The sequence below is a fragment of the Lepidochelys kempii genome, chromosome 1 (genome assembly GCF_965140285.1).
Source record: "Lepidochelys kempii isolate rLepKem1 chromosome 1, rLepKem1.hap1, whole genome shotgun sequence".
In the NCBI taxonomy this organism is placed as follows: Eukaryota; Metazoa; Chordata; order Testudines; family Cheloniidae; genus Lepidochelys; species Lepidochelys kempii.
In genome coordinates, this window is record NC_136380.1 from 353,885,509 (window position 1) to 353,900,822 (window position 15,314).

The 15,314-nt window shown below is 44.8% G+C and overlaps 1 protein-coding gene across 4 annotated transcripts in view; it reads right to left on the reverse strand.

The window, feature by feature from the left end:
• Positions 1–15,314, reverse strand: part of GOLGB1 (golgin B1) — a 113,490-nt gene that overhangs the window by 35,915 nt on the left and 62,261 nt on the right. Inside the window, exon 16 of one of the 4 annotated variants that reach the window (XM_073329079.2) lies at positions 767–2,860. The exons of the other annotated variants lie outside the window; for them this stretch is intronic. Within the exon in view, the coding sequence (XP_073185180.2) occupies positions 2,789–2,860 (72 nt within the window). The 3' untranslated portion in view covers positions 767–2,788. Of the gene's footprint in view, positions 1–766; positions 2,861–15,314 lie in introns of those variants that run through there. 4 annotated transcript variants of the gene reach the window in all.

The following is a 15,314-nucleotide window of genomic DNA, read 5'->3' on the forward strand; positions in this document are numbered from 1 at the left end:
AAACATTCACAGATTCTAAGGCCAGAAGAGACCATTGTGATCATCTAGTCTGACCTCCTGTATAACATGCCAGAGAACTTCCCTAAATTAATTCCTGTTTAAATGGAGCCCATCTTTTAGAAAAACAGCCAATCTTGATTTAAAAATTGCCAGAAACAAAGAACCCAGCACAGTCCTTAGTAAGTTGTTCTAATAGCTAATTACCCTCGCTGTTAAAATTTACACCTTATTTCCAGTCTGAATTTGTCTAGCTTCAACTTCCAACCAATGGATCTTGGTGCATCTTTGCTAAATTAAAGAATCCATTATCAAATATTTGTTCCCCATGCAGGCAGTGTTAGGGGGCTTATTCCTTCACCCACTTACTTCCCTGGTCCTTCTCGCATGAACAGAGAGCAACAATACCCGAAGTCCAAAGGTGCAAACAATTCGATGTTTATTGGGGTGAACTTCCAGCAAGCATGATTCGTTTCCTTCCTTAGTATCCTCCTTCCCAGCTCTGACACCACAGAGCCTTACACCTGTGTCCCTGTTCCCATTCCTGCCCTTAGCAAAACATTATTCCAATTTCCTTACCCCCATTCCCTGTTTCCATTTCCCCTCTTTAGCAAAACATGATTCCAATTTCCCCACCCACATTCCCTGTTCCCATCTCCCCCACCCACAAACCTACCCCCTCACTTCCTGATTGACTGCAGACTATATAGTAAAACTTGAGTTCGGCTTAGCTATATCTTAAGCAATCATTTTCCTGAAATTTAACTAACCAATCCTAACATATTGTAACATGATTATGTAACCAATTATATCCCACCACCTTAATTAGTTTACACCCGGCAAAATTAATTATACAGCAGACAGGAACAATCACAGAACCAGACAGAGATTATACAGACAAACAATAGCAAAGTGGGAACTATAATGACAAAACAATACAGAAGTGAGGATTTCACATCCCAGCTATTGATAAGTGAATTCTTGCCAGACAGGATTCTATCAAACTAAGTTTCCTTTTATATTTTCTAGGCACTTCCCTTTCTCTGGAGGCAATAGGCATTATCAGGACAGGATTGTATTCCTAACAGCGCAATAGCACCTTATTTCAATGCGACTAGCTTGGAATGTGAGGACGTGACCATTCGCTTCCCAGCTTATGGCTGCCTCTGCTGCTTAGCCAAAGGCCTTAGCCTAAGCACAGGGCCTCAAACTGTCACAGTAAGAGAAGGCCCTTACACCAGCAGACAGTGATTTTGATTCTTTCTTTTGTACCCCTGTAACTAGCCAAGTGATAAGAATACACCTAAATTCTAAGAGTATAGGCCTTTACAGACAGACCTGAATATCTATATCCTAACAGGCAGTAAACAACTGTGATCAAGTCACCTCTTAACCTTCTCTTCACTAAGCTAAAGAACTTGATACCCTTGAGTTTATCACTATAAAGCATGTTGTGACAGTGTGAGGCCAGAGGGCTACAGGAAGTCACAGTACAGGAGCAGGTGGTGATGGCGCTGCACCACCAGGGAGCTGAGCTCCAGGGTAGCTATGATGTAGTCACTGGGCGTCTCCTGGCAGTCGCTGTTGTAGCTGAAGACGCATTTCTGCAAACTGTTCAGGGTCATGAGGCTGACCTATTCAAACAGGTCCAGGGATGCAGAGCCTGACACCACCAGCTGGAGCCACTTGGCATGCATGATGTCAGTGCTCTGGGTCCCTTTTCCCTTGGTAACCGAACAGAGGTTACTCTCGGTTAATTAGGACACCTGGGGCCAATCAAGGGCCTGCCAGAACCTGTTAAAAGCCTCCCCTCCAGGCAGATAGGCATGCATGATAGGAGTGGTGGGAGGAAAGTGTGCTACTGGAGAGCTGGGTGGTGCAGATGCTTACGAGCACCAGGAGGGAAAACCCCACAGGTACAGGGGTGAAGGGCAGGGGAAACCCTACCCAACCGGGTGAACAGCCCTTCTGCACCCCAGAGGTCTGAGGGAAGAGACCTCACTGGAGGGGAGAGACCGAACTGCGGGCCTGGTTTGTTGTCACCAGGCCCGGAGGGGCTACCAGAGACTAAGAGGCTTCCCTCCCCCTTCCCAGTCAGGGAGGCCAGAAGGAACCGTACTCAGGCACAGTATGGACAGCAAGCCCAGGGACATGGGGAAATTCTGAGGTAGAGAGGAATACACCAGCCCACCACTAAGTGGAAGCATGGAACCCACCAACGCAGAGGAGCGCTGTCACAACGTTTTCTAAGGCCATGTCTACACTAGCACTTATGAAAAAAACCCACCCCTGAGCAACATAAGTTTTGCCAGCATAAGCTCTCATGTGCACAGTGCTATCTTGGTGGGAGAAGCAAGTCTAAGGGGAAAAACAATTGTAGACAGTTGGCAGTTTTTCAAAGAGACATTATTAAGGGCACAAGAACAAACTATTCTACTGCGTTGGAAAGATAGGAAATATGGCAAGAGATCACCTTGGCTTAACCAGGAGATCTTCAATGATCTAAAACTCTTTTTTGAGTCCTACAAAAAGTGGAAATTCGGTCAAATTACAAAGGATGAATATAAACAAATAACACAAGTATGTAGGGACAAAATTAGAAAAGCCAAGGCACAAATCAAGATCAAACTAGCTAGGGATATAAAAGGAAACAAGAAAACATTCTACAAATACCTTAGAAGCAAGAGGAAGACCAAGGACAGAGTAGGCCCGTTACTCAATGAGGAGGGAAAGACAATAACAGAAAATGTGGAAATGGCAGAGGTGCTTAATGACTTCCTAGTTTCAGTTTTCACCAAGAAGGTTGGTGGCGATTGGACGTCTCACATAATGAATGCCAGTGAAAATAAGGTAGGATCAGAGTCTAAAATAGGGAAAGAACAAGTCAAAAATTACTTAGACAAGTTAGATGTCTTCAAATCACTAGGGCCTGATGAAATGCATCCTAGAATACTTAAGAAGCTGACTAAAGAGATATCTGAGCCATTAGCAATTATCTCTGAAAAGTCATGGAAGAAGGGAGAGATTCCAGAAGACTAGAAAAGGACAACCTGGGGAATTACAGACCAGTCAGCTTAACTTCTGTACCTTGAAAGATAATGGGGCAAATAATTACACAATCAATTTGCAAACACCTAGAAGATAATAAGGTGATAAATAACAGTCAGCGTGGATTTGTCAAGAATAAATCACGTCAAACCAACCTGATAGCTTTCTTTCACAGGGTAACAAGCCTTGTGGATAGGGGGAAAGTAGCAGAAATGGTATATCTTGACTTTAGTAATGCTTTCGACATGGTCTCGCATGACCTTCTCATAAACAAACTAGTGAAATACAACCTAGATGGAGCTACTATAAGGTGGGTTCATAACTGGTTGGAAAATCGTTTCCAGAGAGTAGTTTTCAGTGGTTCACAGTCATGCTGGAAGGACATAACCAGTAGGGTCCCGCAGGGATCGGTTCTGGGTCCGGTTCTGTTTCATATCTTCATCAATGATTTAGATAATGGCATAGAAATACCCTTATAAATTTTGCGGACTATACCAAGCTGGGAGAGGTTGCAAGTGCTTTGGAGGATAGGATTAAAATTCAAAATGATCTGGACAAACTGGAGAAATGGTCTGAAGTAAATAGGATGAAATTCAATACGGACAAATGGAAAGTACTCCACTTAGGAAGGAACAATCAGTTGCACACTACAAAATGGGAAATGACTGCCTGAGAAGGAGTACTGCAGAAAGAGATCTGAGGATCATATTAGATCGCATGCTAAATATGAGTCAATAGTGTAACACTGTTGGGGGAGGAAAAAAAACCAAAAAACCAAACATCATTCTGGGAGTATTGTAAGCAAGACACGAGAAGTAATTCTTCCATTCTACTCGGCACTGATTAGGCCTCAACTGGAGTATTGTGTCCAGTTCTGGGCACCACATTTCAGGAAAGATGTGGACAAATTGGAGAAAATCCAGAGAACAACAACAAAAATTATTACAGATCTAGAAAACATGGCCTATGAGGGAAGACTGAAAAAATTGGGTTTGTTAAGTCTGGAAAAGAGAAGACTGAGAGGGGACATGATAACAGTTTTCAAGTATATAAAAGGTTGTTACAAGGAGGAGGGAGAAAAATTGTTCTCCTTAACTTCTGAGGATAGGACAAGAAGCAATGGGCTTAAACTGCAGCAAGGGTGATTTAGGTTGGACATTAGGAAAAACTTCCTAACGGTCAGAGTGGTTAAGAACTGGAATAAGTTGCCTAGGGAGGTTGTGGAATCTCCATCATTGGGGATTTTTAAGAGCAGGTTGGACAAACACCTGTCAGGAATAGTCTAGATAATACTTAGTCCTGCCTTGAGTACAGGGGACTGTACTAGATGATCTCTTGAGGTCCCTTCCAGTTCTATGATTCTATACTCATAAGAAAACTATGAAAATGTGGTCTTTATGAAATTAGCATAAAGTGAGTGGACAACTGATTGAAAAAAACATACTCAAAGAGTACTTGCCAACGGTCCCCTGTCAAATGAGGAGTACCTATCAAGTGAGTGGGGTTCCACATTGTTCTGTCCTGGGTCTTGTACTATTCAATATTTTCATTAACAACTTGGATGATGAAGTAGAGAGTACATTTACAAAATTTGCCAATGACATCAAGCTGACAGGGGTTGCAAACATTTTGGAGGACAGCATTAGAACTCAATCTAATCCAATCTTAATTGGAGAATTGGTCTGAAATCAATAATAATAAGATGAAATTCAATAAAGATAATTAGAAACTACTAGGCGCAGGAAGGAAAAAAAAATCAAAGGCATGATTGCAAAATGAGGGAAGAGAAGGTTACTCTCCTTGTGCAGTAACTGAGGTTCTTTGAGACAGTTGTCCCGGTGGGAGCTCCACTTTAGGTGTCTGTGCGCCCTGCACCAGCCTTGTTGGGTGTGCACGCGCCGTTACTGTCTTGCACCACCTGAGGCAGTTACATAGCACTGCGCAACCAACCGTCCCTTGGTTCCTTTTCTACCGCAGAGAAAAAGTGTGAAAACTGAAGTAGAGGGGGATGAGGGAGGGTAGTGGAGCACCCACAGGGACAACCATCTTGAAGAACCCCAGTTACTGCACAAGGTGAGTAACCCTCTCTTCTTCTTTGAGGAGTGTCCCTGTGGGTGCTCCACTTTAGGTGCCAAGGCGTTGGGCAGTCTCTCTCAGTGGAAGGGAGGGGCTTCAGAGTTGCCTTATGGATGGTGGATAACAAAGCGAGCCCAAAGCGAGCATCTGATGCTGATTGTTGCTCTATAGCATAGTGTTTCATGAATGTGTGGGCTGATGCCCAGGTTGCTGCTCTGCAAATGTCAGTAATAGGTACGTTGTTGAGAAAAGTCACAGATGCTGCCTGTGCTCTGGTAGAGTGTACTCCCGCTGGGGCTTGTAGGTGACTCTTTTGGTAACAAAGGTGGATGCATCCTGATATCCATTTGGATAGTCTGTTTTGAGATTGTTTGTCTTATTGAGCATTCTGTTATGGAGACAAATAGTCTCGTGATTTCCTAAATGTTTTTATTCTTTCAATGTAGAAAGTCAAAGCTCTGCGAACGTCCAATATGTGAAGTGATGCCTCCCTTTCGTCTGCATATGTTATTTTGAAAAACACAGGTAAGGAAATGGGTTGGTTCAAATGAAAGGGAGAGGTGACTTTGGGTAGGGACTTGGGGTGTGGTCTTAAAGTAACTTTATCTTTGTGTAAGGGGGATATGCCATTAGGGCACCTAGTTCTCCCACCTGGCTGGCGGATGTGATGGCGATGAGGAAGGCCACCTTCACAGATAGGTGGAGTAATACGCAGGAAGCGAGGAACTCAAATGGCTTTCCCATAAGTCAGCGTAAGACGAGGTTGACGTCTCACATGAACGGCAGGATTCCTTGTTGTGGTGTAAGCGTTCTTAATGCCTCTAAGAAAGTGTTTAGTCGTTGGGTGAACAAATATGGTGACCCCATCCACCTTCTTGTGAAAGGCTGTGATAGCCACCAAGTATACCTTGACAGAGCTTGTGGACAGCCCCAAATTTTTAATTTCTAATATGTAATCCAGGACCCTTGGTAACGGGCAAGATATAGGCAAAAATCTGTCTATCTTGGCACGAAGTGTTGAACCATTTCCACTTATGGATATATGTGTTTCTTCTACTCATTTTACGGTTGTTCAGTAATATGTATTTTACTTCCTCTAAACAGGCAGTCTCGACCCTCTTAGTCACGGAGCAGCCAAGCCTTTAGGTGGAGAACTGCGAGGTTGGGATGGTGAACATGTCCCGCATCTTGTGAGAGGTGGTAAGATATTAGGGGAAGGGTTTGAGGTGGGCATATTGCCATCCTCAGAAGGTATGGGAATCATGTTTGCCTGGGCCATGTCGGCGCTATTATAACATAAGAATGTTCATACTGGGTCAGACCAAAGGTCCATCCAGCCCAGTATCCTGTCTACCGACAGTGGCCAATGCCAGGTGCCCCAGGAGTGAACCTAACAGGTAATGATCAAGTGATCTCTCTCCTGCCATCCATCTCCACCCTCTGACAAACAGAGGCTAGGGACACCATTCCTTACCCATCCTGGCTAATAGCCATTAATGGACTTAACTCCCATAAATTTATCCAGTTCTCTTTATAGTCCTAGCCTTCACAACCTCCTCAGGCAAGGAGTTCCACAGGTTGACTGTGTGCTGAGTGAAAAAGAACTTCCTTTTATTTGTTTTAAACCTGCTGCCCATTAATTTCATTTGGTGGCCCCTACTTCTTATATTATGGGAACAAGTAAATAACTTTTCCTTATTCACTTTCTCCACACCACTCATGATTTTATATACCTCTATCATATCCCCCCTTAGTCTCCCCTTTTCCAAGCTGAAAAGTCATAGCCTCTTTAATCCCTCCTCATATGGGACCCGTTCCAAACCCCTAATCATTTATTTGCCCTTTTCTGAACTTTTTCTAATGCCAGTATATCTTTCTTGAGATGAGGGGACCACATTTGTAAGCAGTATTCAAGATGTGGGCGTACCATGGATTTATATAAGGGGAATAAGATATTCTCCGTCTTATTCTCTATCCCCTTTTTAAAGATTCCTAACATCCCGTTTGCTTTTTTGACTGCCGCAGCACACTGCGTGGACGTCTTAAGAGAACTATCCATGATGACTCCAAGATCTTTTTCCTGATTAGTTGTAGCTAAATTAGCCCCCATCATATTGTATGTATAGTTGGGGTTATTTTTTTCTAATGTGCATTACTTTACATTTATCCACATTAAATTTCATTTGCCATTTTGTTGCCCAATCACTTAGTTTTGTGAGATCTTTTTGAAGTTCTTCACAATCTGCTTTGGTCTTAACTATCTTGAGCAGTTTAGTATCATCTGCAAACTTTGCCACCTCATTGTTTACTCCTTTCTCCAGATCATTTATGAATACGTTGAATAGGATTGGCCCCAGGACTGACCCTTGGGGAACACCACTAGTTACCCCTCTCCATTCTGAAAATTTACCATTTATTCCTACCCTTTGTTCCCGGTCTTTTAACCAGTTCTCAATCCATGAAAGGATCTCCCCTCTTATCCCATGACAACTTAATTTACGTAACAGCCTTTGGTGAGGGACCTTGTCAAAGGCTTCCTGGAAATCTAAGTACACTATATCCACTGGATCCCCCTTATACATGTGTTTATTGACCCCCTTAAAAAACTCTAATAGATTAGTAAAACATGATCTCCCTTTACAGAAACCATGTTGACTTTTGCACAACTATTTATGTTCTTTAATGTGTCTGATAATTTGATTCTTTAATATTGTTTCAACTAATTTGCCCGGTACTGACGTTAGACTTACAGATCTGTAATTGCCAGGATCACCCCTAGAGCCCTTCTTAAATATTGGCGTTACATTAGCTATCTTCCAGTCATTGGGTACAGTAGCTTTTTTAATGATTACTTTGGATTTGTCTTTCTTGATCTTGTGTATGACACGGGTTAAGAGTGGGGTCAGATGAAATGCATACATTAATGGTGCATGCTTTTAGCAGGGGGTTGGACTAGATGACCTCCTGAGGTCTCTTCCAACCCTAATTTTCTATGATTCTATGATCCCATTTGATGAGGAGAGTGTCGCCTAGGGAGAGGGCTTGCAATCCTGCTCTGGAGCAATATCATGGTCACTCGGCATTCTGTGCTGGTGCAAAGAGGTCTATGGTAGGGAATCCCCATCTTTTGTATACTGTATGTAGAGCACTGGGATCTATCTCCCATTCGTAGCTCTGTGCAAAATTTCAGCTTAAGGCTGTTGAGTTTTGGCATCCCAGGAGGTAAGATGCCAACATGTGGATGTTGTTGCTGATACACCAATTCCAGAGCCATATCACTTCTGTGCATATGGATTGTGATCTTGCACCCCTCTGGAAGTTTATGTAAAACATGCACACTACATTGTCCTTGAGGATCCTGATGGCTTTGTTTTTTAATTAGAGGTAGAAAGTGACTGCATGTGTTGTGGATTACCATTAGCTCCAGCAAGTTTATGTGCATGTTGGATTCTGAAGGGGACCAGCAGCCTTGAACTGTGTTGTTGAGTAAATGTGCTCCCCAGCCTATTAGAGAGGCATCTGTGGTGATTGTCATTGTTGGGGTCCTTTGTAGAAATGGGGCCCCTGTGCAGACGTTTCTTGATTGTGTCCACTATTTGAGTGAGTCCTTTACCTTCCTTAGCATCATGAGCTGTCTACTTAGGCTGAATCTGTGTGGACCATACACTGTTCGAAGCCAGGCCTGCAGGCATCTCATGTGAAGTCTGGCATGTTCGACAACAAATGTTGCTGCTGCCATATATCCTAGTAGTTGGAGACATGTCCTGGCCAATATTTGTGGACTGTCTGTCACTGTTGAAATTGACAAGTCTGATAAAGAGTGGTTGAGGTAGTGGCCCTGTTGCACAGATGAGGCAAGCTCCGATAAATCCTAGTATCTGGATCGGGGTCAGTGTGGACTTCTGCCTACTTATTTGTAGCCCTAAGTTTGTGAAGAGTGTTATCATGCTCTTTGTGGCGCTTACTGAAGAGGGATAGGGAAGGAGTGTGGGTAGGTGGGATAGAGGTAAAGCGGATGGAATAACCGTTTTGAATAATTTCCAAAACCTGTCTGTTGTGATGGTGTTCCAGACTTGGTAATATGGTGGCAGATGATCTCTGAATGGACAGGAGACAGTTTCTGTTTCCTGAGTTAGAGAGTATGGTGGTCTTATGCCCTCGACCACACCTTCAAAATTGTTGTCTCAAGGTGGACTGCTGGGATGTCGAAGGTTGATTTTGGTTTTGCCGACATCTGGTTTGTCTTTGTTTATGCCGTTGGTCATACTGCCTGTGGGGTTGTGTGTACGGTTGAATGAAATATCTGGATATAATACCAGCCCTGTTTCTTTTTATTTGCAGGTGTGTAGATGCCCAGAGATCTTAAGGTTGCCCTTGAGTCCTTAAGGGTGTGGAGGGACTCATGTGGTTTAGCCACAAATAACTTTCGGCCTTCAAAGGGCAGATCCTCGAAAGTCGAGTGGACTTCCCTAGGAAATCCCAAGAGATGTAACCAACATGCATGGCGCATGACAACAGATGTTGCGATGGATTGTGCAGCCGTGTCTGCAGAGTCAAGTGAGGCCTGTAGTGCTGTCCTGGTGATGAGATGGCCTTCAGCGATATTAGCCTTGAACTGTCCTTTTTTATCCTCGGGTAAATGGTCAATAAATTCTGACATTTTTGAGAAATCTTTGAGAGTACATTTGGCCAGTAAAGCCTCGTAATTCGCTATGTGAAATTGTAATGGGGCAGAAGAATATGTCTTGAGACCGAAGAGGTCTAGCCTCTTCCAGTCTTTGTCACATGGGGTTGCTCTGGTGTGGTACTGTTTCCCCCTCTCATTTACTGCCTCCACTACCAAGGAGTTTGGTGTGGGGTGTGTAAACAAAAATTCTGCTCCCTTAGGACAGAGCTCAGAGCTCCGGTACGAAACTGTAGTAAAACCCGAGTGTCTCTGGATTAAGTTTAGAAGTGTGTGCAACAAGAGTGATGTAGTGGTGGGAGTCTGCTATAGACCACCGGACCAGGGGGATGAGGTAGATGAGGCTTTCTTCCGGCAGCTCATGGAAGCTACTAGATCGCATGCCCTGATTCTCATGGGTGACTTCAATTTTCCTGATATCTGCTGGGAGAGCAATACAGCGGTGCATAGACAATCCAGGAAGTTTTTGGAAAGCGTAGGGGACAATTTCCTGGCGCAAGTGCTAGAGGAGCCAACTAGGGGGGGCGCTTTTCTTGACCTGCTGCTCACAAACCGGGTAGAATTAGTGGGGGAAGCAAAAGTGGATGGGAATCTGGAAGGCAGTGACCATGAGTTGGTTGAGTTCAGGATCCTGACGCAGGGAAGAAAGGTAAGCAGCAGGATACGGACCCTGGACTTCAGGAAAGCAGACTTCGACTCCCTCAGGGAACGGATGGCCAGGATCCCCTGGGGGACTAACTTGAAGGGGAAAGGAGTCCAGGAGAGCTGGCTGTATTTCAAGGAATCCCTGTTGAGTTTACAGGGACAAACCATCCCAATGAGTCGAAAGAATAGTAAATATGGCAGGCGACCAGCTTGGCTTAATGGTGAAATCCTAGCGGATCTTAAACATAAAAAAGAAGCTTACAAGAAGTGGAAGGTTGGACATATGACCAGGGAAGAGTATAAAAATATTGCTCGGGCATGTAGGAATGATATCAGGAGGGCCAAATCGCACCTGGAGCTGCAGCTAGCCAGAGATGTCAAGAGTAACAAGAAGGGTTTTTTCAGGTATGTTGGTAACAAGAAGAAAGCCAAGGAATGTGTGGGCCCCTTACTGAATGAGGGAGGCAACCTAGTGACAGAGGATGTGGAAAAAGCTAATGTACTCAATGCTTTTTTTGCCTCTGTTTTCACTAACAAGGTCAGCTCCCAGACTGCTGCGCTGGGCATCACAAAATGGGGAAGAGATGGCCAGCCCTCTGTGGAGATAGAGGTGATTAGGGACTATTTAGAAAAGCTGGACGTGCACAAGTCCATGGGGCCGGATGAGTTGCATCCGAGAGTGCTGAAGGAATTGGCGGCTGTGATTGCAGAGCCATTGGCCATTCTCTTTGAAAACTCGTGGCGAATCGGGGAAGTCCCGGATGACTGGAAAAAGGCTAATGTAGTGCCAATCTTTAAAAAAGGGAAGAAGGAGGATCCTGGGAACTACAGGCCAGTCAGCCTCACCTCAGTCCCTGGAAAAATCATGGAGCAGGTCCTCAAAGAATCAATCCTGAAGCACTTGCATGAGAGGAAAGTGATCAGGAACAGCCAGCATGGATTCACCAAGGGAAGGTCATGCCTGACTAATCTAATCGCCTTTTATGATGAGATTACTGGTTCTGTGGATGAAGGGAAAGCAGTGGATGTATTGTTTCTTGACTTTAGCAAAGCTTTTGACACGGTCTCCCACAGTATTCTTGTCAGCAAGTTAAGGAAGTATGGGCTGGATGAATGCACTATAAGGTGGGTAGAAAGCTGGCTAGATTGTCGGGCTCAACGGGTAGTGATCAATGGCTCCATGTCTAGTTGGCAGCCGGTATCAAGGGGAGTGTCCCAAGGGTCGGTCGTGGGGCCGGTTTTGTTCAATATCTTCATAAATGATCTGGAGGATGGTGTGGATTGCACTCTCAGCAAATTTGCGGATGATACTAAACTGGGAGGAGTGGTAGATATGCTGGAGGGGAGGGATAGGATACAGAAGGACCTAGACAAATTGGAGGATTGGGCCAAAAGAAATCTGATGAGGTTCAATAAGGATAAGTGCAGGGTCCTGCACTTAGGATGGAAGAATCCAATGCACCGCTACAGACTAGGGACCGAATGGCTAGGCAGCAGTTCTGCGGAAAAGGACCTAGGGGTGACAGTGGACGGTGGACGAGAAGCTGGATATGAGTCAGCAGTGTGCCCTTGTTGCCAAGAAGGCCAATGGCATTTTGGGATGTATAAGTAGGAGCATAGTGAGCAGATCGAGGGACGTGATTGTTCCCCTCTATTCGACATTGGTGAGGCCTCATCTGGAGTACTGTGTCCAGTTTTGGGCCCCACACTACAAGAAGGATGTGGATAAATTGGAGAGGGTCCAGCGAAGGGCAACAAAAATGATTAGGGGTCTAGAACACAAGACTTATGAGGAGAGGCTGAGGGAACTGGGATTGTTTAGCCTGCAGAAGAGAAGAATGAGGGGGGATTTGATAGCTGCTTTCAACTACCTGAAAGGGGGTTCCAAAGAGGATGGCTCTAGACTGTTCTCAATGGTAGCAGATGACAGAACGAGGAGTAATGGTCTCAAGTTGCAGTGGGGGAGGTTTAGGTTGGATATTAGGAAAAACTTTTTCACTAGGAGGGTGGTGAAACACTGGAATGCGTTACGTAGGGAGGTGGTAGAATCTCCTTCCTTAGAGGTTTTTAAGGTCAGGCTTGACAAAGCCCTGGCTGGGATGATTTAACTGGGAATTGGTCCTGCTTCGAGCAGGGGGTTGGACTAGATGACCTTCAGGGGTCCCTTCCAACCCTGATATTCTATGATTCTATGATTCTATTCTATGACAGAAAGTACTACATAGCATCTATCTTTTGCATGATGGTGTTGCAGTTGTGGGTGTCTGCTAGATGGTTTTGGCAGGCTTCATAATAGCATAACTGATCAGTAGCGCAATCTTTGTTTAGGTCGATGTTTGGAGTATGTCTAACAGTTTATGTTGGGACTCCAGCACCTCTTCGAGGGATATGTCCAATGACTCTACCACCCTTTTAAAAAGAGTTCCTGGAACTGCTTGAAGTCATCCCCTGTGGTGGGAGCATTATCGTTTTGTCTGGTGACAAAGATGACAAGTTAGGCGGTGGTGAGGCTTCCTGATCTGAGATTTCCCCCAGTTTCCTCAGTCATTTCTTCCTGTGTCTCTGAGGGTGGTAGGAGAGGTGGTGAAGCACTGGAATGCGTTACCTAGGGAGGTGGTGGAATCTCCTTCCTTTGAAGTTTTTAAGATCAGGCTTGACAAAGCCCTGGCTGGGATGATTTAGTTGGGGATTGGTCCTGCTTCGAGCAGGGGGTTGAACTAGATGACCTCCTGAGGTCCCTTCCAACCCTGATATTGTATGATTCTATGGCGACTGTGGAGCTCTTGATCTTGATGGACTAGGGGCCCTCCAATGTTGAGCCCTGTATAATGCTCACAGATCCCAGTATGGCTAGTTAGGTTGGAATGGCATGGCTGCCAGAGCCCACAGGTGCCCAAACCAGGTACATGCTTCCGCAGTAGAGGGGTATTCTGGCCAGTGTGATGGTCCAGGTTTGGGTGAGGAGCTATGAGGTGTATAAATCACTCCTTCATCCTCATCTTCAGCATCGCTGGAAAGAGTGGGAGCTGACTGCGGTAGAGTAGTCAGTCGGTTCATTACCAATCAAGTTGGAGTGCCATCAGTACCAAGGAGTGGAGATTCCGGCGCTGAGGAGACCATCAGGTCTGTACGTTGCAAGAACTGATGTGGCACTGGGTGTGTTGGTGCCAGAGTTGGCATTGCTGGTGTATGATCTACAGAAGTTGATGCTGCACGTCTTGTTCCGTGTTGTGTAGGTACTGCAGGTAGCATCATTTTGCTGCTCAGTGCTGAGCACCTCTTCAGCTCCACGTGTACCGGTGCCAAGGGCATTAGTTTGCCCTGTGAGACACAGTTCGAGCTTGCCCGCTTCGGGTCTTTTGCTCTCTGTGTTCTCATAGTGCCAGAGGGACCTGGTGCCTCAGAGTCCGATGTACTCAGTGCCAACGGTACCAAGGAGGACTTGGTAGGAGGCAATTGCTTTTTCTTAGTGGATTCCCAGCGAGGTGAAGCCTGAGTCTGTTTTTTTGTGTGGCTTTTTTAGGTACAGGCTCTTTTGTGGAGGCTGTTGAGGCAGGACCTCTGTCAAAGGCTGTTAATGGTGACCATTGGCCAGGAGGGGTCCTTGATTCGGGGTCTGAGGCCAGTCTCAACTATTTTTCCATCATCAGAAGTTTTAAATGGAGGTCTCTCACCTTCCTTGTTCTAGCCATAAGGGTTCGGCAGTGTGGACACTTTTGGGGAATGTGAGTCTCACTAAGGCAGCGGACGCAAAGCGTGTGTCCATCCGAGATCGGAATTGACAGTCTGCAAGTCAGACAGCGTTTAAAGCCGGGTGATCCAAGCATGCTGGAGAGACGCTGTTTTCAGTAAAAGGGAGTAGTAACTTGGAAGGATTCTAACTTATCTTCCTACTCTAAGGGGATAGAGGAGAATAATTTCTTTTTGGATAAAGAATAAAGAAGTAACGGTAGTAACCCTGATAACTAACTACTACAAGCTACACATATTGAATCTATTTCCTTAAGTTAAGTATCCTCACACCTTCTTGTCAACTGTCTAAATGGGCCATCTTGATTATCACTATAAAAGTTTTTTTTCTCCTGCTGATAATAGCTCATCTTAACTAATAAGCCTTTCACAGTTTGTAATAACTTCCAACTTATCTGTATAGATAGATCTATCTATCTTACTGTATGTTCCATTCTATGCATCCGACGAAGTGAGCTGTAGCTCATGAAAGCTTATGCGCTAATAAATTTGTTAGTCGCTAAGGTGCCACAAGTACTCCTGTTCTTTTCGCGGATCCAGACTAACACGGCTGCTATTCTGAATACTATAAGCTATGTTTTCTAAGGGTAAATGAGGTGCTGCTAAGTTGTTCCAACTCAAGCCAAAGGCAGTACAGAAGGAACTGAGGGACAGTTGGTCGCACAGTGCTTTGTAACTGCCTCGAGTGGCACAAGACCATGATGGTGTCGCCGATTTCAGGCACAGGGTGCACAGACACCTAAAGTGGAGCACCCATAGGGACATTCCTTGAAAAAGAACAACTGGCTAGGCAGCAGTACTGCAGAAAAGAAGCAGGGGGTTATAGTGAATATGAGTCAGCAGTGAAGATGCTGTTGAGAATAAGGCAAATGTAATTCTGGGACGTATTAACAGGAATGTTGTATTAAGACATAGGAGGTAATTGTTCCACTCTATTTGGCATTGGTGAGGCCTCACGTGGAGTACTGTGTCCAGTTTTGGGCATCACACTAAGAAAGATGTGGAGAAACTGGAGAGTGTGTCCATTTTTTTTTTTTTAGAAGAGGCTTAGAAAACGTGACCTATGAGGAAAGGTTGAAAGAACTATGCATATTTAGTCTAGAGAAGAGAAATT